This window comes from Aquarana catesbeiana, linkage group LG04, assembly GCF_042186555.1.
Source record: "Aquarana catesbeiana isolate 2022-GZ linkage group LG04, ASM4218655v1, whole genome shotgun sequence".
In the NCBI taxonomy this organism is placed as follows: Eukaryota; Metazoa; Chordata; class Amphibia; order Anura; family Ranidae; genus Aquarana; species Aquarana catesbeiana.
Window position 1 is genome coordinate 371,370,071 of NC_133327.1, and position 27,576 is coordinate 371,397,646.

The 27,576-nt window shown below is 43.7% G+C and overlaps 1 protein-coding gene across 6 annotated transcripts in view; it reads right to left on the minus strand.

Moving 5' to 3' along the window:
• Positions 1-27,576, minus strand: part of CDK19 (cyclin dependent kinase 19) — a 260,760-nt gene that overhangs the window by 13,392 nt on the left and 219,792 nt on the right. For 3 of the 6 annotated variants that reach the window (XM_073627083.1, XM_073627080.1, XM_073627085.1), the window contains 4 exons: positions 17,879-17,976; positions 14,110-14,188; positions 7,863-7,922; positions 1,502-1,753 (listed from right to left, as the gene is read on the minus strand). In XM_073627083.1, the coding sequence (XP_073483184.1) occupies positions 1,502-1,753; positions 7,863-7,922; positions 14,110-14,188; positions 17,879-17,976 (489 nt within the window). The remainder of the gene's footprint in view (positions 1-1,501; positions 1,754-7,862; positions 7,923-14,109; positions 14,189-17,878; positions 17,977-27,576) is intronic. The other 3 variants (XM_073627084.1, XM_073627082.1, XM_073627081.1) reach the window with 2 other exon arrangements.

Here is a 27,576-nt window from a genome sequence, read left to right on the forward strand (position 1 = left end):
AGTTAGGGTAAAGATCAGGGTCAAAGGCCAAAGTCAATGTTAAAGTGATTGTAAAGTCTTGTTTTAAAAATAACAAACATGTTATACTTACCTCCTCTGTGCAGAGTGCAGCCCTGATCCTCCTCTTCTTGGGTCCCTCTTTGCTGCTCCTGGCCCCTCCCTCCTATCGAGTGCCACCACAGTCAGCAGATTCCATTCAGACATGAAGCCCTGATCTAGCCCCGCCCCTCCCTCCCTGATTGGCTGACTGACTTTGATTGACAGCTCTGGGAGTCAATCGTCGCTGCTGTGTCTTAGCCAATCAGGAGGAGTGTCCCAGATGGCTTAGAGATTCGTGGACATCACTGGAAAGAGGAGGGAGGTAAATAATTAGGGGGGTCCTGGAGTGGCTGCTACACACAAAATGTTTTTTATCTTAATGCATTAAGATAAAAAACCTTCTGCCTTTACAACTTATTTAAGGGTTGTGGTCAAAGGTCAGGGTCAGTGTATTTTAGGCAGAATTAAAAAAAGATTTTTTTTTAAATTTAGTATTTGATTTAGTATCAGTTGTCAGTATGTTTTAGGTAGGATAAAAAAAAAAACAGAATGCACACTATTGTTTCTGAGCCCTACTACGGGTACGAACAACAAATAACATACATATACGTGGTATCGCTGGACTATCAACGGGACTGCGAGAATTTATTTTAGGTTTTTCTTTGCTGATAGGTTATGGTAATACCAAGAAATATACAACATTTTAAAAAGGAGCTATTTATTACAATTTACCACCAAATGGAAGCCTGATTTGTCCTGAGAAAAACAAGGTACAATCTATCTCGATACACTATGTAGTTGTGATGATTTGTACAGTTTTACTAGCACATGTCATAGTTGTAAAACTGTTCAGGTGTTAGGATTTGTTTTAACATTGTTATGAAGGGGTTACTTTTACTTTTTTTTTTCAGGCTTAGTGCATGTGCTTCAAGAACAGAAAAATACCTGTTGATTTTACCATCTAACTCCCTGTGCACTGAACTAATAGCTCATACAATGTTATCAGCTTTCCAAAGCCATCTTCTGTGAACTACAAAAAGCCCCCTCCCTATGTAATGGAAATGGGGAAAAGAGGAGGCACTTGTAGTCCAAATCAGGAGAACAGAGTTTAATTACAATGTTGTTCCTTCACAGACAGTGCAGTGAGTGTATGTTGCCACTCTAGAAAGTGTGTTACTGATAGGATTTTGCTACCTGAAAAATAGAAAACTAAGGCTGACACCACATCAAAGGATTGGTAAGCTGCAATATAATATACTTTTGATGTGGGACTTTATTCTACAAATTGTGGTAAGAAACTAACTCCATATGTCAATGTATTCAACAGGCAGACTTCCTACTGATTTCTTATTGGTTGAGCCAGCTCAGCCTTTTATATAAACATGGCAAGGCAACATACATGCCACTGATTAACCTCAATGACATACTGGACTACTGATAAGTCATGAGAATAAAACTGTACCTGATAGTCAGAAGGCATCATAGAGGGTCCACCAGAGTTAGCCGCTGAAGGCCCAATGCGTGGTTTCTTGTTTGCAGGTCCTGTGTTAAGACTGGAATCCTGGCTATGCTGAAGTGTTGGCCCTGTTGCCCCTCCTGCTGCTGTACCATTGGTCTGACTGCTGTTCTGCTGCTGCACCTGCTGCTGCTGCTGAGCAGTTGTCTGCTGTTGATTTGCTGTTTGTTGCTGGTGCTGATTCTGTGCCTGTTGATTCTAAAAAGGGTTAATAAAGTTTATTAAAAAGAAAACCTATAATACTAAATACAGGACTAAGCTGTATATGACAAGATGTAAAAAAAAAATTCAATAACACCATGCTCGTTCACACCAGAACGTGGCATGGGAAACCCACGTTCCGTGCGTGTTTCCAACACTCCGCTCAATACACACTGGGTGTGCGATCTGATGCGGGTGTCAAAATATACCAAACGACACTACAAACACAGATTACAAATGTAGTGTGTTTGCCTGCACCGGATCGCATAGCGAGGTGTGTTTTTGAAAAGTAGTGCACTCTTCTTAGTTTAATCCAGTGCAATTTCAGCCCATTCAAATGAGTCACACAGGATACCATTTAAATGTATTATGTCAGCTTTGATTTTTCCAGCTTCTAATGATGAGTAATACACTACAGGATTCTAGTACCATGTCCATACATAAGGTAGGCACTTATAGTATCTCACAAAAGTGAGTACACCCCTCACATTTTTGTAAATATTTGATTATATCTTTTCATGTGACAACACTGAAGAAATTACACTTTTTCACAATGTAAAGTAGTGAGTGTACAGCTTGTATAACAGTGTAAATTTGCTGTCCCCTCAAAGTAACTCAACACAGGAGCCATTAATGTCTAAACCGCTGGCAACTAAAGTGAGTACACCCCTAAGTGAAAATGTCCAAATAGGGCCCAATTAGCCATTTTCCCTCCCCGGTGTCCCATGTGACTGGTTAGTGTTACAAGGTCTTAGGTGTGATTGGGGAGCAGGTGTGTTAAATTTGGTGTTATCGCTCTCACTCTCTCATACTGGTCACTGGAAGTTCAACTTGGCACCTCGTGGCAAAGAACTCACTGAGGATCTGAAAAAAAAAATTTGCTGCTGTACATAAAGATGTCCTAGGCTATAAGAAGATTGCCAAGACCCTGAAACTGAGCCGCAGCATGGTGGCCAAGACCATACAGCAGTTTAACTGGACAGGTTCCACTCAGAACAGGCCTCGACATGGTCAACCAAAGAGGTTGAGTGCACGTGCTGAGCATCATATCCAGAGGCTGTCTTTGGGAAATAGAGGTATGAGTGCTGCGCCAGCATTGCTTTAGAGGTTGAAGGGGTGGGGGGGTCAGCCTGTCAGTGCTCAGACCATACACCGCACACTGCATCAAATTGGTCTGCATGGCTGTCATCACAGAAGGAAACCTCTTCTAAAGATGGTGCACAAGAAATCCCGCAGTTTGCTGAAGACAAGCAGACTAAGGACATGGATTACTGGAACCATGTCCTGTGGTCTGATGAGAGCAAGATAAATTTATTTGGTTCAGATATTGTCAAGCGTGTGTGGCGGCAACCAGGTGAGTTGTACATAGACAAGTGTGTCTTGCCTACAGTCAAGCATGGTGGTGGGAGTGTCATGGTCTGGGGCTGCATGAGTGCTGTCGCCACTGGGGAGCTACCGTTCATTGAGGGAACCATGAATACCAACATGTATTGTGACATACTGAAGCAGAACATGATCCCCTCCCTTTGCAAACTGGGCCGCAGGGCAGTATTCCAACATGATAACAACCCCAAACACCTCCAAGATGACCACTGCCTTGCTAAAGAAGCTGAGGGTAAAGGTGATAGACTGGCCAAGCATGTCTCCAGACCTAAACCCTATTGAGCATCTGTGGGGCATCCTCAAACAGAAGGTGGAGGAGCGCAAGGTTTCCAACATCAACCAGCTCTGTGATGTCGTCATAGAGTGGAAGAGGACTTCAGTGGCAACCTGTGAAGCTCTGGTAAACTCAATGCCCAAGAGGGTTAATGTAGTGCTGGAAAATAATGGTGAACACACAAACTATTGACACTTTGGGCCCAATTTGGACATTTTCACTTAGGGGTCTACTCACTTTTGTTGCCAGCGGTTTAGACATTATTGACTGTGTGTTGAGTTATTTTGAGGGGAAAGCAAATTTACACTGTTAGACATGCTGTACACTCACTACTTTACATTGTAGCAAAGTGTCATATCTTCAGTGTTGTCACATAAAAGATATAATAAAATATTTACAAACATGTGAGGGGTGTACTCACTTTTGTGAGATACTGTATATACTTGCTAATTACACCCAAGAAACATGCTCTTAAATGATGATTTGGTACTTTGCTTCCAGCTTTTGTTTGTGGTGCAAACACAAGAATGGCACTTTGGGGAAACCCATACTTCTGGTGGAACAGAAGATCCACTACCAGAAGAAGACAGATGTGGGGGTTGTCGGAGGTGGTCCCTGCAAAGCTGCAGGTCATGTTGCAGAAGCACACAAATATAGGTAGTGTGCCTACCGGGTGCAGACTCCTAATAAAGAACGATGCAGAGGGAGGAAATCTCTCCCAGGCTCTTACTCACTAGTAAAGCTGTACACTTATTGTATCAACTGCCTGTTTGCTACATGCATATTGTAACAGTTGCTCATCTACTACAATGGATGCCCAATTATTGTAACAATTAACAGTTTGTCAACTGAGTATTGTAGAGGATTGATCAGTAGCCCAACTACTGTCAGGACTGCCACTTTTACCAACATATTGTCAATTCACTGCTGTTTGGAGGACAATATTACTATAATTAAACCCCCCGCCGACCTGTCGGTATAAAACCATCCCACTATTAACTTAGTGTTTCACATTGGCAGACTACCTGCACCCCTATTAAATCACCCAGTTTCAAATTGACCTTTTTTTTACTGGCATAATTATGTATAAAATATTCACTTTCTCAGCTGGTCATTAAAGGAGAAGTCCAGCCTGAGCTCGTTTGGCTGGGCTTCTCCTATGGGTTACAGGTGCCTGGACTGATAGCCATCTCAGCCTCTCAGCGAGCCGCTGAGAGACTGAGCCGACTGCTCCTCGCCTCTTCACAGCTCAGCGCTCCAGTGAGCGTGGAGGAGCAGAGCAGGAGAGCTGCTGATTGACAGGCTGCAGCTCTCTGCTCAGGGAGCCATTGGTGATGTTCAATCGCTCGGTTTTCAGTGAAGAAGCACCGGGGATAGATGCAGCATCAGACCAATGCTGCATCCACCTAGGTAAATATGAATCTGAAAAAAATAAAGAAAAACCCATACTTCTCTTTTAATATTATTAATTTAATTTCATAAATTCTAGTGAAAATAATTCTGATGTACAAGAAAAAGGAAATTAGGAAGAAATCCTCCATGGGTGACAAGTAGGTTAGGTATGGCACTGTCAGCACCATTCCTCAATCAACAAATATAAAATCTACTTGTTTTACAGCAAGTAGCTTCCTTTGATGTTGCTCATAAATAAAAGAAACAATCATTGTGAGCCTGAATAAGTCAGGCAGATGATCACAGATCTTGCACAAATACCTACAAGCCTTTTATTACTAATAAAGTCCTCTATGTTGTGTGATGATTGTATAATGGAAGTATGTCTGCAAAATATTTCTAGGGCATCAATTTCAAAACATTTTATAACTGTTTTAAGGAGCAGTGTGGCATCATTGCCACACCATCACAGAAAGTTGCATTAGGTGGACTTCACCGGCAGGGTCAAACAAGTATTTATGAGACTTTGCAGGGAGACGAAGGGAAAACCCCCCCTGCACCACATTTGTTTTTAAATGGGAGGTCATGGTTTGCAATACTTAAAGCGGTAGTAAAGGTTTAAAAAAAAAAAAAGAAAAACAAATCCTGCAAGGCAAAAGCATAATATGCTAGTATGCATTGCATACTAGCACATTATGAAAGACTTACCTTGAAACTAAGCCCTACAGCGGTGCGCTGTCACTGCTGCAGAGGCTTCCAACTTCACCTGGTCTCCCTTCCGGGTTTGTGGGCTGCGCCCGCTTGAATGGCGGAGAGCGGGAGTGACAGCCATTGCACAGAGCTCTGAAGAAACAGCACAGTATGCTGTTCCTTCAGAGTGCATGCACCAGTGACCTCACTGGCTGCTGCTCCCTAGAATATCTCCTAAACGGTGCATTTTTAGGAGACATTCATTTAACCTACAGGTAAGCCTTATTATAAACTTACCTGTATGTTAAAACAATAAGGCCCTTTTCATACGATCGGACCGTTCAGGTCCGCCTGTTAGTTTTGACGGCGGACCTGAACGGGTGCTCCATGTTAGCCTATGGAGCGACGGATGTCAGCAGAGACATGTCCGCTGACATCTGACCCCGTCCGATCCGCTAAAAGCAGACAGATGGCCCTACGTCCAGGTCCGTCGCTGGCGGATCGGATCGGGTGAGATCTGATGAAAACGGACATGCTGTCCGTTTTCATCCGATCCCTCCATAGGTGGCAGCGGCGCCTGACAAGCCCCTCCCCGCTCAGTGAACAGAGAGGGACCTGTCATCCACCGGCTCAGCGGAGATCAACGGACTGATCTCCCGCTGAGCCGGCGGACCGAGGCGGGCTCCGTGGAAACGGAGTCCGCCTCGTGTGAAAGGGGCCTAATACTGCATTTACTACCACTTTCATTTGGTAAACCTACTTATGGCTGTGATATTCTAGTACTGAATTAATAGTACTGGGGCAACATGTGGCCCTCCAAACTTTTCTATGACTCTCCTGTGTTTGAAGTGGCTAAAAGCTATGTAATAATGAATAGAAGATTCAAGTCATCAGAACATTTTCTAAACATGCACTGAACATAGGCAACATCCTTGTTGAAGGTAATTCTGTGCTTAAAGTGGTTGTTAACCCACTGTAAGAACTTCATATAATCCTCTTTGTATCCTAATGATATGTGCTCCTGTCTCTGTCTTTTATACAAAAAATGCCTGCTACACCTGATTTCAGAGTGCTGCTCAGTGCTCACATGACCGGCTGGCTCCCTCCTCTCCCCTTCTGACAACTGCAGTGGGTGGGGCCGAGATTCCCCCACTGACATCAGTTGGGAGAAGAGGAGGAGAGAGCTGGCCAGTCACGTGAGCACCGAGCGGCACTCTCAAATCAGGTATAGACGGTATTTTTTTTATAAAACACAGAGACAGGAGCACATATCATTAAGAAACAAAGAGGATTATATAAGATATTAAAAGTAATTTCAGCAGCAGGAGGGGAGGGGGCGGGCACTTGACACAAAGCAGACAGGCATGGAGGGAGGAGAGGACAGAGGAGGACAGGAGAGCTGCGGATGACAGAGGCACATAAACTGACCACCGTGTCTTAAAGGCCGCTTCGGGAAGACCTTGCATGATGAAATGCGTAGGAGGGGCAAGGACGCTGATGTCACAGGGCAAGCTAGGATCATACTCGCAGCTTGTGGTATTGAGTAGCAGCCGGAGACAATCGGCAACAATACTAAGCACTGATTTCCCTAGTGTCGGGCTGGACACTTGAACCATGTGAGTGTTTTTATCCTATTGTCAACAGCCATGATAAACTGTGGTCAGTTTACAGGGGGGAAGGAAGAACCAGGCAGGATCAGCCAGGTATTTCACTTGATAGAGTGGGCCAAATTACACAGCACAAGCACTGTGCTGTATAACATGTTTTAAAGGAACAGGATTTTTGTTTTTTAGGGTAAAAAACACTTTAAGGAACGTGCCACCCAGTGTAATCCTCCACCAATCACACTAAATTAACTCACCAGAGTAAATGGCTGGTAATATTATAAACCAGCAACTGTGTCAATCCCCGACAATCCTTCACTGCAGGTTATCCTCTCCGAGTATCTTATACAGGTCCCACATAGATTTAAAAAGGAAGGAGGAGGGCTCCCATTGTGTGCTAAAAGTCTTTATTAAAACAATAGGATAAAAACACTCACATGGTTCAAGTGTCCAGCCCCACACTAGGGAATCAGTGCTTAGTATTGTTGCTGAATGTCTCCGGCTGCTGCTCAATACCACGAGCCGCGAGTACGATCCTAGCTTGCACAGTGACATCAGCCTCCTTGCCCCTCCTACGCGTTTCATCATGCGAGGTCTTCCCGAATCGGCCGCTGTATAAGATACTCAGAGATTAACCTGCAGTGAAGGATTGTCGGGGATTGAATCAGAAGATTTTTCAGAGGAGCAGTTGCTGGTACTAGGGCCCTCACTTCCCCAGAACCATGTGCTGAGTCAGAGTTAGCAAGGTCATCTGTCCCCTTACCTTTGCATTTGTCACCTGCCATGTGTTATGTCCCCCAAGGTGTACTTTCGACCTCTGCTGCTGGAGAGGGAAGGGTTAAAGTGGTATTAAACCCAAAAACAAAAATGTAGTATATTGCAGTTTACCAATCATTAGATGTGGTGGCTGTATTAGTTTTCTTTATTGGGAAGCTTTTTTTACCTCTGTTTTCATCTGATGATCTGGCTAGTAACACACTTTCTGTATTAGAGTGCTTCAAATCTGGATGAAAGAGCACAGGGGCACTTTTGGACAGCATCATTGTTAATCTGGGGGAGGGGTGTTTGATGTACTAGCATATTTAGATGCAAGAACTAAACCATACTCCAGCAAAAAGAGTTATTTTTGGTTTAATACTGCTTTTTTTTTCACAAAAGGTTTAATACTGCTTTAAAGTGGTTGTAAACCAAGGATTTCGATTTTTACTTACAGGTAAGCTTATAATAAAGCTTACCTGTAGGTTAAAGGAATATCTCTTAAACCTGCACCGTTTGAAGAGATATTCGCCTGGCCTGGTTAGCAGCCGGTGATGTTATACCTGTGCCATTCCTTCAGAGCTCTGTGCTGAGGCCGGGAGTGACGTCTTTGCGGCTTAGCCATTCAAGCGGCCGCAGCCCGCGAACTTGGAAGAAGATGGAAGCCTCTGCAGCAGTGACAGCGCGCCGTTGGAGGGCTTCGTTTTAAGGTAAGTCTTTAAAAATGTGTTAATATGCAATGCATTTTTTTTTTCTAAAAATCTACTACCACTTTAAGCCTTCTGTGCCAGGCAATGTAGGCTGTAGCACATTGCTTAGATCAAGTGATTGAGTCCATAGGGTGAGTGGCAAATTGAAAGGGGGGGGAGAGACCTGTGTCCTATGTCCTGTGATGTACACAAATAGATTTTACAGGCAAGTAAAAAAAAAAAAAAAAAAATCACATTTTCTTAATGGTGCATCACAGGGCACAGGAACTTAGACTTATACTACTCAGACATCCAAAAGCATTCCAGATGAGAGGTGGGTACAAGCAAAACCAACAGAGCTGGCTCAACTGAGCTGCCTGAGTGTCAGCTGGGACTTAACAAGCACCCGGTAAAAAGAATGAGCAAAAGTGCAGGTGACAGCCTTGAAATTACAATAAAAAAAAAAAAAAAAGAGGCCTTGGCCTCCAAACAACCTTGTCCATCTGAAGGACATGAAAAATGTATCCTTAATGGTGAAGGGTGCAATTTAGAACTTGCCTCGCAAAATCGACAAGGTAGGCACCCTTGCGAGTAAGGATAGACAGAACATTATCCTTGATAAATTCAATGGGTGGTCCAGAAGAACCGGCAGAAAACAGGGCAAGATCCTGCACACCCTTTGGGAAAAATGCATGTGAACAATACCCGGTATGAAGGGCCCCACAAAATGCCTGTGTCCATGCTGCATTCCAGTAGACTTGAATGGGATTGCCTGCACATGGATATACAAGCACACGTTTGTAAATGAGCCCAAAACCAACATGAGAAACCAGCCCAAAGGCAGAAAATCCAGATGATCCAGGAAAGCCCACAGACAATCCCTCAGAAACCTGAACAAGGTCCCAGTACCAAATCCTCCTTGGCTAGTTTAATGGAAGGAGTATCACTGGAATACCCTCTGACTTGGTCCTGCAGAGCAGTCGAAGAAGGAGAATCAGAGGAGAAAGGCTTATATCAGGTAGAATTGATCCTACGGAAGCACCAGAGAATGCACTGTGAAGGCTAGAGGATCCCTGGAACTGAAGGCAAACCTGTTCATTTCATAACTGAACTTGGAAGCTAGAAGGTCCACATCCACCATCCCTCACCTGAAACAGAATTTGAGAACACCGCAAAGTGAAGGCTATTCTCCGGAGTCCAGACACTGACAATGGAGGAAGTCCATCTGCCAAGTTTCCATGCCTGGAACGAGCAAAGTAGTCAAGGCTGGCATGGAAATTCCCACTGAAAGTGAAATTTGATCTGCTTCCCTGCAATTTGTGAGACATGAGATTTCTCCCTGATGGTCGAGGCAAGCCACTGCCATGGAACAGTCAAACTGAATCCAAGTTAGATGACCATGCAGATGAGAAGTCCAGCTTTGAAGAGCCAAGCACGCCATGCTGAGTTCCGGAATGTTGATCAGGAAACAAGTGTTCTCCGACAACCAAACCATCAGGAGGAAGGATCTTGCCGAGTCCAGTGCCCATCACCAGGATAAGCGTCTTTAACTCCATGTGTGCATATGCACATCAGCCATGGCCTTAAACAACCCTGTGTGCATACCCACATTAGCCACGGCTTTAAACAACTCTGTGTGCCTACTCACACCTGCCTAAATGGGGATGCTAAGTTCAAATGGGGCACCAACAATCTGTCATTGGCAAAACTGGTCAGGTTTCTTGCACAAACCCCCATTCCTTCTTTCTAAAGAAAGGGACTGCCACTCATTACCACCCTTCTTTATTCAGTGAGCAGTGACTTTACACTTGTGAGATAGTGTACTGACTACAACATGCATGCTCACTCTGACAGATCAAGAAAATCCCTATATGCAGCAGAGTGAGTTCAGTGTACAGTATATCTGATGTTTTAGCATATTGTTAATTTCTGAATATTTACACTTGCAAGTTTTGTTTAGAATGTTTTTTCATATACTATTGCTGTTATATATAAATATATATTTATATATTTTTTGTCAACTAACATTTATTGTTACTCTCCTTTGTACTTGTGTATAGATTTGCCATTATGCTTAAGAATGCGATGTCTGTGTCATCATTCTATCGTGGTGCTGATGGGTGAACTTTTCTTGTTGACCACCGAGTGGTGCTGTCCCCCCCCTTCGGGCCATTGTTGGGTCGCCTAGCTGGGTTTTTCCTCGGCGGATGTGCTCGGTACGGCCCCAGTCCTGCCTGTGGATGACTTACGGGTGTCCGGCGTTATATCCCGCTGCCCAGCGCGTGGGGGTTGTGTGTGCTTATCTGAAATTCAATCAATAATTGAACATCTGTGCTATTTCTAAAAATAATTGTTGTCAAATCCACAGCTTTCTGATTCACACCAATGAGTTGTAGATCTGAAAATAATCAATTTTCTTACATCTCAAGCTTTTTGCCAAGGATTCCTCCAAGGTAATAAGATTTTGAAGCCCTGAGTTAGACAGTAACAATTAAGGATACTCAGAAGCAATTGCAGAGCAGCAGAGTAATGGCCATACATGACCAGGTCACCAAGGCCACTGTGCAAACAGTATTCAATAGGACATCACTTAGAAATGTTACTCACAAACCACCAAAGAGCAACAGGGTGTAACGGTGATGCGTGACTAGGTCACCCTAGGTGGCTGAACAAACAGACAGTGAGACATTACCAACAAAGGGTATTCAGGGACCCAATATAGAGCAGGAGGGGTTAATAGCCATCTGTGAACTAGTGAGAAATTACCAAAAAGGGCTATTGCAAAGGCCTGGATTCTTTCCTAAATGTACATAATATAACTTGGTACTAACATTTACAGGTAAAGTTGATCCAGGTAATATCCGATTGCCTCTCGGGGGATCAGGAAGTATTTCTTTCCCCTGTTGTACAAAATTGAATCATGCCTTGCTGGGGGGGTTTTGCCTTCACCTGGATCAACTGTGGGTATAGGATTGTGTATATGGGATTGTATGATTTTTCTTTATTTTATTGGTTGAACTAGATGGACTTTGGATCTAGATGGACTTTGGACTAGATGTGTCTTTTTTTTCAACCTGACTATGTAACTATTAAAAAGGAGGGGATAAGGGCTGTCCATGACTGCGTCACCATAGACTGCTATACTAAAAGTACACAATGAAATATTACCAACAAGGGGTTCCTCGCAGACCACTACAGAGAGGTAAGGATTAATTGTGAAAAACACAAATAAACCAGCACTGGTTTATTTGTGTTTTCGATATTTATGCACTACACTAGGGAGTGCTAAGTCACCAGCAGCTGGGGTTTTATAGTATAGCTGAGCGCAGGGTTTACTGGTTCATTATTATAAATCACTGACTGAGATGATGTCACTGAGTAGGTCCCACGGGAAGCCAGCAATAGCTCTATATACAGACAATGCCGCAGCCCTAAGAGGGAAGAAGGGGGACGACCACCCACACAGCCCATGCAAGGTGCATGCAACACATTAATGCCTAATATACACGATCAGAAAATTGGCAGAAAAATTCAGTTTTTGTGGTGATCGTGGGATAATCTGATCATTAGTACACAGCTTCCGAGAACTGATCACGACAGTTCATGTGAAATTATCCAAAGTGACAAACAAGAATTTTTTTTCTGGTACAATACCAGAACGTACAATTTTCTTTTAATCAGTACAGAGTTGTACAAATAGTGTTGCAGTGCCAAAATCAATGCACATATGGGGCGTGCAACAAAATGAGGTACCATGGTTATCCCACAGCTGTTTAAAGTGTCATAGCTTCATATGCTAACCTCCACCTCTACAAACCTTAACCTCCAGAAAAAATAGGAAACACATGGGGGAACGGCTCCGGGGAATATGGACAAGTCTTTAGGTAGTCACAAATGGTGGGTTGGGTGTGCAACAGCAGCCCCCATGGGGCATCCCAGTCTTTGCCCTTCTGATGGGCATACCCCCAAGGAGTCTTCGGGGACAGAATGCCACGGGCAGATGGGCCACAGTCCTTGACCTGTGTAGCATACGTTGCAGCATGTGCTAAGGTAAGCGTCTCACATAGGATCCACTGCCCGAAGCAACATTACAGGCAGGCCCTGCATATGCTGTCCGGTGAGATCTAGATACAGTCCCCCAGGGCTAAACTAATGAGTCACCTAACCCAGAAAGCTGCAAAAGGAAGCCACTGTGGATATGGAACAGCTAGGCATCTTAATAATAATAATAATAATAATAATAATAAAATGAAAGGGTCGTTCCTCTCAGAGCAGAGAGAAGAGGTGTGTTCCTCCAAGGACACTAGCAAAAAAACTAAAGACATGCTGGCAGTGGGAGGGGTTATACTGGACTGTCCTTACAGCTTTGCTTGCAAGTGTCCAATTCACCTGAAGGTGACAGTATAACCCAGTATAGTAAGACTAAGTTCTGTGTCTTGTGATGTATGATTAGGGAAACCATTTCTTTAATTAGTGGTAACTGTCAACGCCTACCTGAAAAATCATTTGAATTTCTCTGCAGCCAGTCTTTCAGCAGCTCTATTACCTTGAAGATTTTTACCCCACATGGGTAGCCTGCAATTATTTCTCCATTTGTTACTACACTGCCATCTGACAAATTTACTAGGAACATGTCAGGACAGAAATATGGAAGCTGCCCTTGCTGGCTGGAATACAATAATATTGTCAAAATGCTAAGCTCAGGGTTCCTATACATAAGTTGTAGAATACATCATACATGTAAAACCAATGCATTAGAATGAGTGTAACCAATGCATTGTATTCTATTAAGTCATGATGAAGTGGGTGCAACTCTATTGAAACGTGTTGGCTTTTACAAGATATCTGTCTGATTAAGTTTTCTTTTCAGCAAGAATCCAAAGTTTTTTTTCTTCTAAGTAACCGGACAGTTTACAAGCTTAAAGGATAAGTTCACCTTTGGGAATATTTTACATGTTCCACCCGTTTTTAGGGTAGAACATTTAGTATGTTCCCAATGCTGCAGCCACTGCCCGATCCTCCCCACTCCCTGTGACAGCAGTACGGAGTGAAGTTCCTGTTACTTATTGAAATCACCAGGGCCCTGCGGGGATTCGCCCACATGGCCGCGTCATTCATTCACACAGCTCTGTGTATGAATGAGCTACAAGTCCCGACATCCTTTGTGGATGTCGGCTCGTGGTGCTCATTGAGCTACCACAACGCTCTGGAGTGCCGTGGTAGTTCATCGATTCTTCCTGTCAGCGTATCTGCTTGCCCATATGGGATGTACGGGCACACAGATACACTGACAGGTCTGCAGGAGACCTGCATGGCACCAGCGATCTGCTGATTGCTGGTGCAATGCTTTCCAGGCTCCAAAAAAATAAATAATAGGTTCACTGGTTTTTTTACCTCCAAAAAATGTACATTTATTTATTTTAAAGTAAACTTATCCTTTAAATTTCTAAGGATGTTTTTGATATAAAAACTATCTAAGACTTTGGCAAACAGTATTTCATTCTAAAAAAAGACAGTGTAAAATGTAGCAAATGTGTCATATGTCTTATAGTATATATTCTATACCTTTTCAGCCTTTTCTTCTGGCTCATCTTCATTTAAAAATTCACGTTTTGGGTATGGTATCTGGCACCCTGCAAATACACTGATAAAACACCAAGCAGTTTAATAAACAATTGATAAAAAATGAATTTCTAACATGAACTCCTGAAAGTGTTGTCATATCAGCATTAATGGAAACTATCTATTTGACATAATGTGTATTATGAAAGTCCCCAAACCTGGAGTCACCCACCCATAATCCCACCTTCCTTGACCTAAAGTCACCAACCTGCAGTCTAAAAACTACCCTCCTGTACCTTCCTCTCCAATATAAATTCACAAACCTCTTATTTCCCAAACTTGAAGACACCTGCCTGCGCCCTTGCTACCCTAGATCTAAACAAACCTTCATGCACTACTTGAAGATGTCCGTAGGTGACTAAGTACAAGGAGAATGAAAAAGGGGGCGCAATATGGGTCCACTTTCTTGAGGTTGTGGCCTCCCTACCACATTTAGATTATTTAATTTAGCAGCTTTAGTTATAGGTAATTTAGGGCGGCTGCCCCTTTAAGGAAGCTGAGCTAAGGTACCTGGGAAGAACCAATCAGAGCTCATGGAAAGTGCTGGAAGTGGGGATAGGCTATAAAAGGTCAGCAGGAAAGAGGCTTTTCCTCTTTCCCACTGGACCAAGAAGGAAATTGAAGCTCCTTCCCTCCCGTCCCAGTCGCGAACACCTATTATGTGGTAGGGTCACCCCGGATTCTGGGGGGGGACTGTTGTTTTTATTTAAATTCTGCTACTGCTTGAGTTCTAATAACTGAGCAGATGGAAATATGTTTGGATTTATGAAGTTATGATATAATAAAAGAGTTATGAATTATTACATTGTTTAAAACCAATAAAAGGTGTCACGGACAATTTCTTGCCAAAAAAGATGGATGTTTGTGTATTATTTATTTAGATTGTATCTGGGGAAAGTGTTTTGTGGGTGGGTGTGGCCTACAATCTCAAGGGATGCAAGAGAAGGTGATGCAGTTCACGTTCAACCTAACAAAATAAAAACAAGCCTTTTAAGCAGTTTCAGTAACAGTTTTCCTTTTAATTTTATAGGAATGAATAAAAGCTAACCATTGAGGGGACTCCTCTCAGTGTTAAATGGTCTGTGATAAAGTTATCTGGAAAAAAAAACACACACACTTGGGGCACCGGTAAAAAGGAAGGAAAACGTAAAAAAAAAAAAATGAATGCAGCCACCACACTGAATTGCAATATAATAAATGTTTGCTTGTGGGTTTAGAAACGCTTCATTTTTAATCTAAAATTAATCACTTTCTGGTAATCTTTTTTCAGGGGCGTACCTAGAGTATTTGGCACCCGGGGCGGATCCTATATCTGGCACCACCAGGTTAAAATGTAAAAACACCCCACTGTGCCCCCTGCATACCTCTGCATCCTTCAATATCTCTTTGTCACTACTGTGTACCCCTTCTCCACAAATCCACCTCTGGACCCCTTTACATTACACAGCCCCCCGCAGCTCTGAGCCCCTTTACATTACACAGCACCGTACCTCTGGACCCCTTTACATTACACAGCCCCCTGCACCTCCGGACCCCTTTACATTACACAGCACCCTACACCTCTGGACCCCTTTACATTACACAGCCCCCCCCCCACAGCTCTGAGCCACTTTACATTACACAGCACCGTACCTCTGGACCTCTTTACATTACACAACCCCCTGCACCTCTGGACCCCTTTATATTACACAGCACCCTACACCTCTGGACCCCTTTACATTACACAGCACCCTGCACCTCTGGACCCCTTTACATTACACAGCACCCTGCACCTCTGGATCCCTTTACTTTAAACAGCACCGTGCACCTCTGGACCCCTTTACATTACACAGCACCCTGCACTTCTGGACCCCTTTACATTACATGGCACCCTGCACTTCTGGACCCCTTTACATTACACAGCACCTTGCACCTCTGGACCCCTTTACATTACACAGACACCCCCCCAGCTCTGTCCCTTCCTACCTTAATCATGCAGATGGAGAGACAGTGAGCAGCACTGAACAGAGCGTGGGAACTGCTGGAGTTAATTTTTCATATTAACAAGCCATTGATTGGTTGCTAGGATCACCTAGCAACCAATCATCTGCTGGTTTACTTAAAAAGTTAACTCCAGCAGTTCTCTACTCAGCGCTGTTCACTGTCTGTCTCTCCCCTACAGGAGGAGAGAGTTTTTTTCTTACCCTGCTCCGGATGCTCCAGATGGAGAAAATCAAACTTGGCGCCAAAGTGCTGTAAACAGAGCAATGCGCATGTGCGAGCACCACGTCATGGGCAAAGGGCCACATTGTGGTCCCTACATCATATCCCATATGGCCAATCAGTGCACCACAGAGGCACAGCACCTCCCACTCTGCCGCTCGCCAATCCCGCACAAGCCGGCATAGGAAAACGTTATATGCCCTGACCATCCCCACATCCAGGGAGACAGACAGCTCCACCAGCCAGCCTGAAAACACTGACAAAGGCCTGAAAAACACTGACAACGGCACAGGAAAGGGCAAGAGCCCAAGCATAGGAACACACAAACGTGCCCCCTGACAACCCCCCCCCCAGTGTGTGGCACCCGGGGCAGCCCGCCCCCCACTTGGTACGCCACTACCTTTTTCTTTTCCCATTAATCACTTAAACTGCTGCCTGTAATAATTATTAGCTGGAATTATTGTTTCTATTGGATAACTCAGTACCCTCAGCAGTACCCTATACAGCAAGAGAAGTAAATTAGTAGTAGCTGTCAGCAGTGTTACTACTGGATACCACACATAAGCCCTTTTTTCAACAGGACTGTCACAGCATTGTTTTATAAAAAGACTTGGTTTTTGCACAATAGCACTTTTTGTTATTTACAGTAAGTGGGACTAGTGTTGTTCCCTATATACCACTGGACACTTATATCTGTGTTACAAAGCACCTGGATGCACATGAGCACTTTAATATTAATGTTTTGATATATTTATTGTTTTTTATTTTACTTTTGTCATATCACATCTGTTACATATGTCACTTACGTCACATTAACACTACATGTGTTTGTTTTAATCTTCAGCACGCATTTATTGTGTAAAATTCTAAAGTGCAGCGTATTACTTACTATTTTTGTCTATGTGCAAGAGCTTATGAGACGTGTGTAACATTTGCAGCTGATTAGTGATATCTATTAGGCTTTGGGTTGAATGAGGTTTGCAGGAATTTTATTAGTTTCCTATGGTAATATCTACCAGCTGGTAAGTTATGCTTTCAGTAAGCATCTCTATTCTATTTTCTGTTTTTAATGAAGTGTGTACCAACTAGTATTACAAGTTACAAAAATGTTATGTAGAGATCTACATATGTGTATTTCCAAGTAGCTTTGGGTACATGTTTTCACATATAAGATACAGGCATATATAAGGATTTTTTTTCTTTCAAGACAGAAATGTTATTTTCAGTGATATGCAATGTAATGGTGGGCTCTTATCTTATGCTGTACCAGGTTTTCTGACATGATTGCTTTTACAAGGAGAGAGTTTCAATGTCATCCTCAATGTCAATGACACTATGCTGCATTTTGCAAGCCAAATTACGTAAGAGTAAAGCAGGCAGCACAGCACACAAGATTCAGAACACTCATGAAGAGATAACAATGCAAAAGTGAAGGCTTTATAATATATGTGAAAAAAAAAATACAGAAATGCTTGTGAAAGTGCATGATACAGCAAATAAAGAAACATACTCAGATGTAGGCAGAGGGTCCTCCTGAAAGTAGAGATCTTGTAAAGACTGTTCTGAAGTTATCCTTTTTGTTGGGTCCATGGTAAGAAGTTTTTGAAGCTGCATGGATCAAAGGTCATAGAATTATTCAAATTATTAGCCCCATTAATGAAGCTCACAGCAACAAAATTACCTTTTACAAAGGATAAGCTTTAGGGATAGTTTACACTTGCTTCAAAACATGGCTTTGGGCACGCTTTGTTAAAGCTCTCTGAACGCCAGTCAAAGCTCCTGTCAATAAATAAAATGGTTAGCTTACAGTCCTGTTTACACCTTGCTTTTGCTTGGTGCTTCGATGAGGCTTCGGTGGGGCTGCGATGAGGCTTTGGTGGAGCTTCAATGGGGCTTCCATGAACCTTTGGTGAGGCTTCGGGTGGCTTCAGGCGAGCTTTGCCATAGACTTCTATGGAGGCTTTGAAGATGCTTTGAAGCACTACTAAAGCGACATGGGGTATAATTTTTGGAGCGCAGCCAAAGCAAAGCAAAAGCAAGGTGTAAACAGGACTGTAAGCTAACCATTTTATTTAGTGGATTAGCTTTCAGAAAGCTTTAACAAAGGCTGTCCGAAGCCTTGTTTTAAAGCAAGTGTAAACTGGCCCTTAATGTGTGTTGAAGCCAAAGCAAGTGTAAATGAGCCCTAAGGGCTAGTTTAGCTCCTGTCACTAAATATTAGAATTTTTTCTACAGCTTATCTGTAAAATCCTTTGCTTGGAGTACATCACAGGACACAGAGCAGCCATAATAACTAACTGGGTTATATGCCACCTATAGCTGAATGGACACTGGCAGACCAAAAAGACAGGAAGTCCTCCCCTATATAACCCCTCCTACACAGGAAATACCTCAGTTTTGTAGCAAGCAATAAACTTCCCAGACAAGAGGGGAGGGATCTCTGTGTCCCGTGATGTACTCCAAGAAAAGGATTTTACAGGTAAGCTGTAGAAAAAAATCTTAACTTTTTTATAGTACATCACGGGACACAGAGCAGCCATAATAACTAACTGGGATGTCCCCAAGCAATGCTTTTGAGGGGAGGGAATCCATTATGACCAAAGAAATACCATTAGAACAACAGGATCTATATTGCTGCCTGCAGTACACTGCGTCCAAATGCACCATCCTCCTGAGTCCTAACATTCACTTGATAAAACCTAGTGAATGTATGCACCAAAGACCAAGTAGCAGCCTTGCAAATCTGAGCCATCGATGCTTGATGATGAACTGCCCATGAAGCACTCACTCTTCTGGTAGAGTGTGCCCTTACTGGAAAAGGCAGGGCCTTACCCCTTAATCCATACGCCTGAACAATCACTTGGCGGATCCATTGGGAATAAGTTGACTTAGATGCTGTCTGTCCCATCTTGGGACCTTCTGGCAATACAAACAGAACATCCGTCTTCCGCATCTTAGCCAACATTCTCAGATAGACCCTGATAGCCTGTACTACATCAAGAGAATTAAATCATTTATCCTCTGCAGACTGTGAATTTAGGAAAAAGGAAGCTAGAATGATATCCTGATTTACATGAAAATTGGACACTACCTTCGGCAAAAATTCTGGTTGTGGCCGCAAAACCACCCTATCCTTGTGCAAGATCAAATAGGGTTCTTTACAAGACAGAGCCGCCAACTCTGACACCCTCATGGCCGACGTCACTGCCACCAAGAAAACTAATTTTCTAGTCAAGAGGCCCAGAGGAATCTGCCAGATAGGCCCAAGAGGCTGCTTCTGTAAAACTCCCAGGACTAAATTTAAATTCCAAGGGCACAGAGGCGGCCTGACCGGTGGAAGCACATGAATCATTCCCCGTACAAATGTTCGAACTAAGGAGGGAGAAGCAATAGGCCTCTGAAAAAATATTGCTAAGGCCGAAATTTGACCCTTAATTGTACTTGAGGCCAGATTCATATCCACTCCTTTTTGCAGAAAAGCCAGAACTCTCCCGATGACATATCTACGGGGGTGCCACCTTCTGGCCTCACACCAGGCAATATAGGATTTGCAGACTCTATAGTAAATACTCCTAGAGACTGGCTTCCTAGCATTCAACATGGTAGACAATACTGACCCAGAAATGCCCCGTTCTTTTAAGATCCTGGTTTCAACAGCCAAATCGTTAATTTTAGAGACTGTAAAGCAGGGTGGAATATTGGACTCTGCGAGAGCAGATCCGGACAGAGTGGAAGAACCCATGGGTCTCCCACTGCCAGTCTTACAATCTGTGCGGTGGGAGATCCAGTCCTTCTGGGCCAGGGTGGAGCTACTAGGATCACTGGCTTTCTCTCTTCCCGGTTCCTGCATAATAGCCTTGGCAACAGCCGGATTGGAGGGAAGGCATATATCAGGGAAAACTGATCCCACGGAATTACCAAGGCATCTGCCCCTAATGAAAGCGGGTTCTGGACACAAAACGATCTAGTTTCCTGTTGAACCTGGACACTAGAAGGTCTACATCCAGAACCCCCATCGGCGGCAGATCAAAGAGATGCAAAGATATCGGGATTTAGGGACCACTACCCTCCGCCTGCCAATTCTCCACTCCCGAAATAAACACTGCTGATAGGGATGGAACAAATCTTTCTGTCCAGGTCAGTATGCAATCCACTTCCTTCTGGGCTGTCTGACTCCTGGTGCCTCCCTGGTGATTGTTGTATGCCACAACTGTGAAAATGTCCGACTGGACCCTCACAGGACATCTCTGTAGTCTGGAAGTCCAGAAGCTTAGGGCCAAGCGAGCTGCCCAAATCTCCAAAATGTGGATGGGCAAGTCCCTCTCCCTCCAGGACCACCATCCCTGGACGGTGGCCTACTCTAGGACTGCCCCCACATTCAGGGAGACAGACAGCTCCACCAGCCAGCCAGGCAGAAGGCCTGAAAAACACAGACAACAGCACAGGAAAGGGCAAGAGCCCAAGCATAGGAACACACAAACGTGCCCCCTGACAACCCCCCCCCCCAGTGTGTGACACCCGGGGCGGCCCGCCCCCCCACTTAGTACGCCACTTTTTCCTTTTTCTTTTCCCATTTATCACTTAAACTGCTGCCTGTAATAATTAATAGCTGGGATTATTGTTTTTATTGGATAACTCAGTACCCTCAGCAGTACCCTATACAGCAAGAGAAGTAAATTAATAGTAGCTGTCAGCAGTGCTACTATTAGATACCACGCATATGCACTTTTTTCAAAAGGACTGTCACAGCATTGTTTTAGGACTGCCACCCATCTAGGACTGCCCCCATCCAGAGAGACTGGCATCTGTCGTCACCACCCTCCAGACCACAGGCAAAAAGGACTTTCCTTTTACCAGATTCTTGGTTATCATCCACCGACTGAGACTGATGCACTTTCAGCCGAAGAGTCTTGTGCCAGTCCAGAGCCTGGACAGTCTTGTTCCAGACAGACAGAATGTTGTTCTGTAGTGGTCTGGAGTGGACTGATTTGAATGAGGACACCATTTTCCTCAGTAGCCTCATACACAGGCGAATGGAGGGATATTTTTTACCTTTTATGACCTGGGCGAGGTCTTTCATGGCTCTGACCTTCCATGGTGCCAAAAAAACCTTTGCCTTTATCGTGTCTAATATTCTGCAGGGACGATTTTGACCAGTTCAGAACGCAGCCCGGACGTTCCAAAAATTGAACCGTCCGGGCTACACTCTGCTTCAGTTCTGGAACCATTTGATCTATCAGTAATAGATCGTCCAGGTATCCTGTAATCGATATTCCCTGAGATCTTAGGACTTTTTATACCGGAGCCAGTACCTTTGTGAATACACGAGGTGCCGTGGCTAACTCGAAGGGCAGCGCCGCAAACTGAAAATGTTGGTTCCCTACTGCGAATCGCAGAAACCTTTGATGGGTTCTGCAGGTGGCACATGTAGGTACACGTCCTTGATGTCTATGAATTGACTCCATCCAGAAAGAGCGAATGTTTAGAAACTGATTTAGGGCCTTGAGGTCCAAAATAGGCCTTACATCTCCATTCAGCTTTGGGACTATGAAAAGATTTGAGCAAAAGCCCCCGAATCTCTCGTTGTCTGGAACCTCTGAAATCACTCCTCGTGACCTTAGATGATCTATTGCCTGAAGAAAATACTTTTTCTTTACCGGATTTATGGGGATGTTGGACCTTAAGAACTGAGAGGGGGGAAGCCTCCGGAATTCTATTTTGTACCCCTTAGACACCGTAGAAATAACCCACCTGTCTCGGATCACTTCTTCCCAGGTGTCTGAGAACTCTAATAACCTACCCCCCACCCACGTGAGTGGGGGCACCCCTTCATAAGGAGGGCTTGGGACTGGCTTTAGGGGGTCTCTGGGCCCAGGGATTTTTCTGCCTCTGGCCTTGAGGCTTTCCCCTAGACCCGGATGGCTGAGGCCTTCGAAACTGCCTGAAATTAAAAGTGCTGGGTAGAAGCACTAAACACCTTAAAAGGAAGGTCGTCTGCTCCTCTTCTTAACTGGTAAAAGCGCACTTTTACCCCCTGAAATCTTCTGGATATATTTATCCAGATCTTCTTCAAATAGCCGCTCCCTCATGAAAGGGGAAACCAGCTAACAATCTTTTGCAGGGTAATTACGCAGACCAGTTTTTAACCAAAGAATCCTGCGCATATGTACTGATAGCAGGGCCAACCGGGACACCTGTTGTATGGAATCCTTAAGAGCATAACTCTGCCAAATCCTCAGCAGATACCCCCTGATCGGGAACAGTCTTGGTTACCCGCTTCACCTGATGGCATTCTCCATTTCTTCATAAACTTTTCCTCCATAAGATACAAAAGTGCATACCTTTTAGGAGAAATAAAAAGTTTCTCAGGGTGATCCCAGTCAGCATACACAATCTGCTCTAGCAATGGATGCAAGGGAAATGCCTGCGCACTCTGTGGAGGCCACAGAGATCCTAAAGAAGAAAAGGAAACCTCAGGGACCTCTACAGGTGGCAATTTAAATCCTGATCGGACCATCTCCGTGCGGGACTGGATTAGCAGTCTCTGGGATTGAGAAGCTGAAAATGTTTCTTCAGAACCTGACTCCTCAGAAGTGGAGTCTGTGGCCTGACCTTCTTCCCGGTCATTTATTGCCACTTCTTCCACCTCTTATGCCCAATCCTGTTCCAATGCGGGTGGGGGCTCAGGTGAAGGGGATCTATCCCGTTTCCTTCCACCTTGGGAAACTGAAGCAATCATACCTGCTATTTTTCCCTCCAGCCCAGCTAAAGCTGATGCTAAGCCATCCTTTGTGTTGTAGGTTGAGGCAGAAGCATTAGCTGTTGCTACAATGCCTGACAACCGTAATGGCTCAGACTGGCCAGTTGCCTCAGGTCTTTCAGGAGAGTTAAACACAGCAGATGTAAGGCTATCATCCTCCAATACCGATGGTGGTGCATTTGCACCCCTTCCTGCACTCCTTTTCTGGGAAGACATGCCAGAGACAAAACTTGAGATAATAAAACCCCACTTTATGCACTTCAACCATCCTGCAAAATACTACTTAGTCCTTGCAGTACACAGCTCTTACAGGACCTGCAGTTCCCTGGTCCATCCACCCACAGTGACTCAAGTGCCTAGCTGACGCCGCTCTGTGTCCCTTCCAGCCTGCTTACAGAAGCCTAGGACTGGAACAGCTCCTAATATGGCCGCTTCTTCCCCTACTGCGCATGTTCGCCGTGCATGTTTGCCATGTGCACGCTCGCAGCGTCCTGTCCACCTATCGCGTCCCTCCTACATGCACGTCCATCGTGCACGCTCATTGTGCCATTCCTGTGCGCGCCCCCTATGGCCGCATAAATAGCGGCGGAAAAGGGCCATCAAAGGCGCCAGAGTAGGAACTAGGTGTACAGGGGCAGGGGAATCTTAAGAGCCGCCTGCCTCCTGTTAGGATCATCCCGGCTGGAAGCCTCCACAGAGAAGCTCCGCCGCACCGCAACACCACTGCCCCCAGTGGACAGAAAAAATATGACAGCTGGTCCTACAAAAAGTAAGAGACTGCAAATACATTTTTCAGTTTAAACAAGTGCAAAAAGAGTTTTTTTTTTTTTAAACTTACCAGTCCCCCTGTAGGATTCTGCTAAAAGGCTAGATTCCAATCTTCCCCCATCACGGCGGGTTCTGTCTTATGCACCTTCAAGGACCGGGTCCCCTTGAATATGGGGCCACTCCCTTGAACCTGTAAAGCACCCTGCCGGATCTCCTTTGGGGTTTTTTCTTACCAAGGGTCCGGATCCCAGGGTCCAGTGCCCAAAGGCTCACATTACAGGCAATACCTTGTAATCTTCTTGTGTAAACAAGGTATGGGTACCCACCATTTTAGTGTATCACCGTCCGGATGGATCCGATTATATAGCCCTTTAAATCCTTCAGGATCTGTTCCAGGACCATTCTCTTAGCTAGATCATCGAGAGCTTCTCTAACCATGTCCATCACCTTACAAAACACTAGTGAAAAAACTGAGGTACTTCCTGTGTAGGAGGAGTTATATAGGGGAGGACTTCCTGTCTTTTTGGTTTGCCAGTGTCCATTCACCTATTCAAATTTGCAAGGCTGCTACTTGGTCTTTGGTGCATACATTCACTAGGTTTTATCAAGTGAATGTTAGGACTCAGGAGGATGTTGAATTTGCACGCAGTGTACTGCAGGCAGCAATATAGATTCTGTTGTTCTAATGGTGTTTCTTTGGTCATAACGGATTCCCTCCCCTCAAAAGCATTGGTTGGGGACATCCCAGTTAGTTATTATGGCTGCTCTGTGTCCCGTGATGTACGATAAAAAAAGATTTTTTCTAAAGCTTACCTGTAAAATCCTTTTCTTGGAGTACATCACGGGACACAGAGATCCCTCCCCTCTTGTCTGGGAAGTTTATTGCTTGCTATAAAACTGAGGTATTTCCTGTGTAGGGGGGGTTATATAGGGGAGGACTTCCTGTCTTTTTGGTTTGCCAGTGTCCATTCACCTATAGGTGGCATATAACCCAGTTAGTTATTATGGCTGCTCTATGTCCCATGATGTATGATAAAGAAAAAAATGGTTAGCTTACAGTCCTGTTTACACCTTGCTTTTGCTTTGGTTCAAAAATTATACCCCATGTCGCTTTAGTTTTGCTTCAAAGCGTCTTTAAAGCCTCCATAGAAGTTTATGGCAAAGCTTGCTTGAAGCCCCACTGAAGCCCCACCGAAGTCTCATCGAATCCCCACGAAGCCCCACCAAAGCCTCATTGAAGCCCCACCAAAGCCTCATTGAAGCCCCACCGAAGCATCTAGCAAAAGCAAGGTATAAACAGGGCTGTAAGCTAACTATTTTATTTAGTGACAGGGGCTTTTTGACTGGCGTTCAGAGAGCTTTAACAAAGCGTGTATGAAGCCTTGTTTTGAAGCAAGTGTAAACTAGCCCTAAAAGTTCACACTGGGTGGTTCCTAAATGCAGCTATAAGTTCGAACTAAGCACAACTCCCCATTGGCCAGTCCAACATAATAGCTAGGAAGGAGATGACCGCTTCATAATGACTGCTTGTCTTGGCTTCAAGCATGTTCTCGAGACAAGTGGCGGGGGGGGCGCCCTCTTTCCCTCTGCATTTCTCTTGCCACTGCATATCTTAGGAATTTGCTTGTAGCTAAAACAAGCAGCCTTCTTCTTCCCAGCTTTGTTTTCGTTCTGGCCACAGGGGGAAGAGGGCTCCTGGTATTAAACTCAAAATCAAAAATGTAATACATTGCAGCTTACCAGTCATCAGATATGATGGCTGGATCCGTTTTCTTTTTCTTACACTTTTTTCCTCTGTTTTCACCTGATGATCTGGCCAGTAACACATCTCAATATTAGAATGCCCCCACCCTGGATGAATGAGTACAGGGGGCATGTTTGGAGAGCAGCATTGTCAGTCTGGGGGGAGGACATTGTTGGACTAGCAGATTCAAATACACTAACAAATTGAAGGCAAACTCCAGCTAATACACTATAAGCAGTTATAGCAAACATTTTGTTTCATTTTGGGATAAAGGTTTTACGTAAATAAATACACGTTGATCATTGTAAGCACCCCTGCTAGTGTTAAATGGTTTGTCTCATCTCTGTAACTGACACATTCTGCTGGAGAGCTTGTTCTTTTGAAAAACAACAGACTCACTGGCTGAATCACCAGATGAAAATAGAAGAAAGAAAGCCTAAAAAAGAAAACTAATGCAGTCATCACATCTAAGAAATTATAAGCTGCAATATAATAACTTTTTGCTTTTGGGTTTAATACCACTTTGAAACTACACAGGTTCTGCACTAGACAAGCATCATTATTCTCTAAAGGTTTTTCTAATGATACTTCTTAATTGATACAAAGGTGAATGAGGGCTTGCATTAAAGTGCTGTTACTATTTGTTCAGAATCTGCAAATACTTTAGTGTACTTTTTTGTGCACGTTTTTGTGATTTACACACATCCTACCTTGGTGCAGCCCTGAGGACAGACATCAAGCATGAAGCATGCTTAGCTTTACTTTTTCAAAATAAAATCTGAGATATTCTTATCTGCAATGTTTTTGTAGATCAATGATTTATTAGTTATATTCAAAGCTCCAAATGTGGAGCTGAATAATTAATTAAGGTATAAAAAATACTTCTAATTTCCTCTTTAGCAGTACTTACTATATGATTATTGGAAAAGTGTATGATTTCTGGGAAACGTAGAGTAAATGGATAAAGAATCTTAGACATTAGTGCACTTAGTTTTAGAACATGTGTATGTAAGCACATTCTGCATGACAATGTAAACCATGCCGAGACTTAATGGTTCTGACACAGCAATCTAATGAAACTGAAGCACAGAGCTGCTCTCAGTGAATATACTGTTACCTGTCAAGCTAAATATGCACAGAACAACCATTGTTATCTCAACACAACAAAACAGCAAATATTTCTACAGAAATGTGAATCTATAAAGTGTTTCAAAGTTTGTAAAAAATTTGTTTGACTAGGTATGTTGCTAAATGCACAAGTGTTTGTGTGAGTTTGTTACGATATTTGTTGAATGAATGTAAGGTTACATAGATATATCATCTTTTAGGACATATAAATCTGGATTAGAGATTTAGAGTTAGTGTGCCAAACTCAAGGATTACATGATAGTGAGTCAAAGAATGTAAAAAAACAAACAAATATATGATATTATTAAACAGTAATACTTTTAAATATTTAATAAAATGAAGTACATATGATATCCTGTCAATTAAATTGTTTATATTGTAAGTGCTAAGGGTGTTGCAACAACAAACAGAAAATGGAGATGAGGGACTCCTATATCAATGGCTCCTAAACCACTGGATTGGGGACCACAGTATTAAATTAAGGCAATGGCTCCTTAACCACCTGATTGGGGACCACAGTATTAAATTAAGGCAATGGCTCCTTAACCACTGGATTGGGGACCACAGTATTCCATTAAGGCAATGGCTCCTTAACCACTGGATTGGGGACCACAGTATTAAATTAAGGCAATGGCTAATTAACCACTGGATTGGGGACCACAGTATTACATTAAGGCAATGGCTCCTTAACCACTGGATTGGGGACCACAGTATTAAATTAAGGTAATGGTTCCTTAACCACTGGATTGGGGACCACAATATTACATTAAGGCAATGGCTCCTAAACCACTGGATTGGGGACCACAGT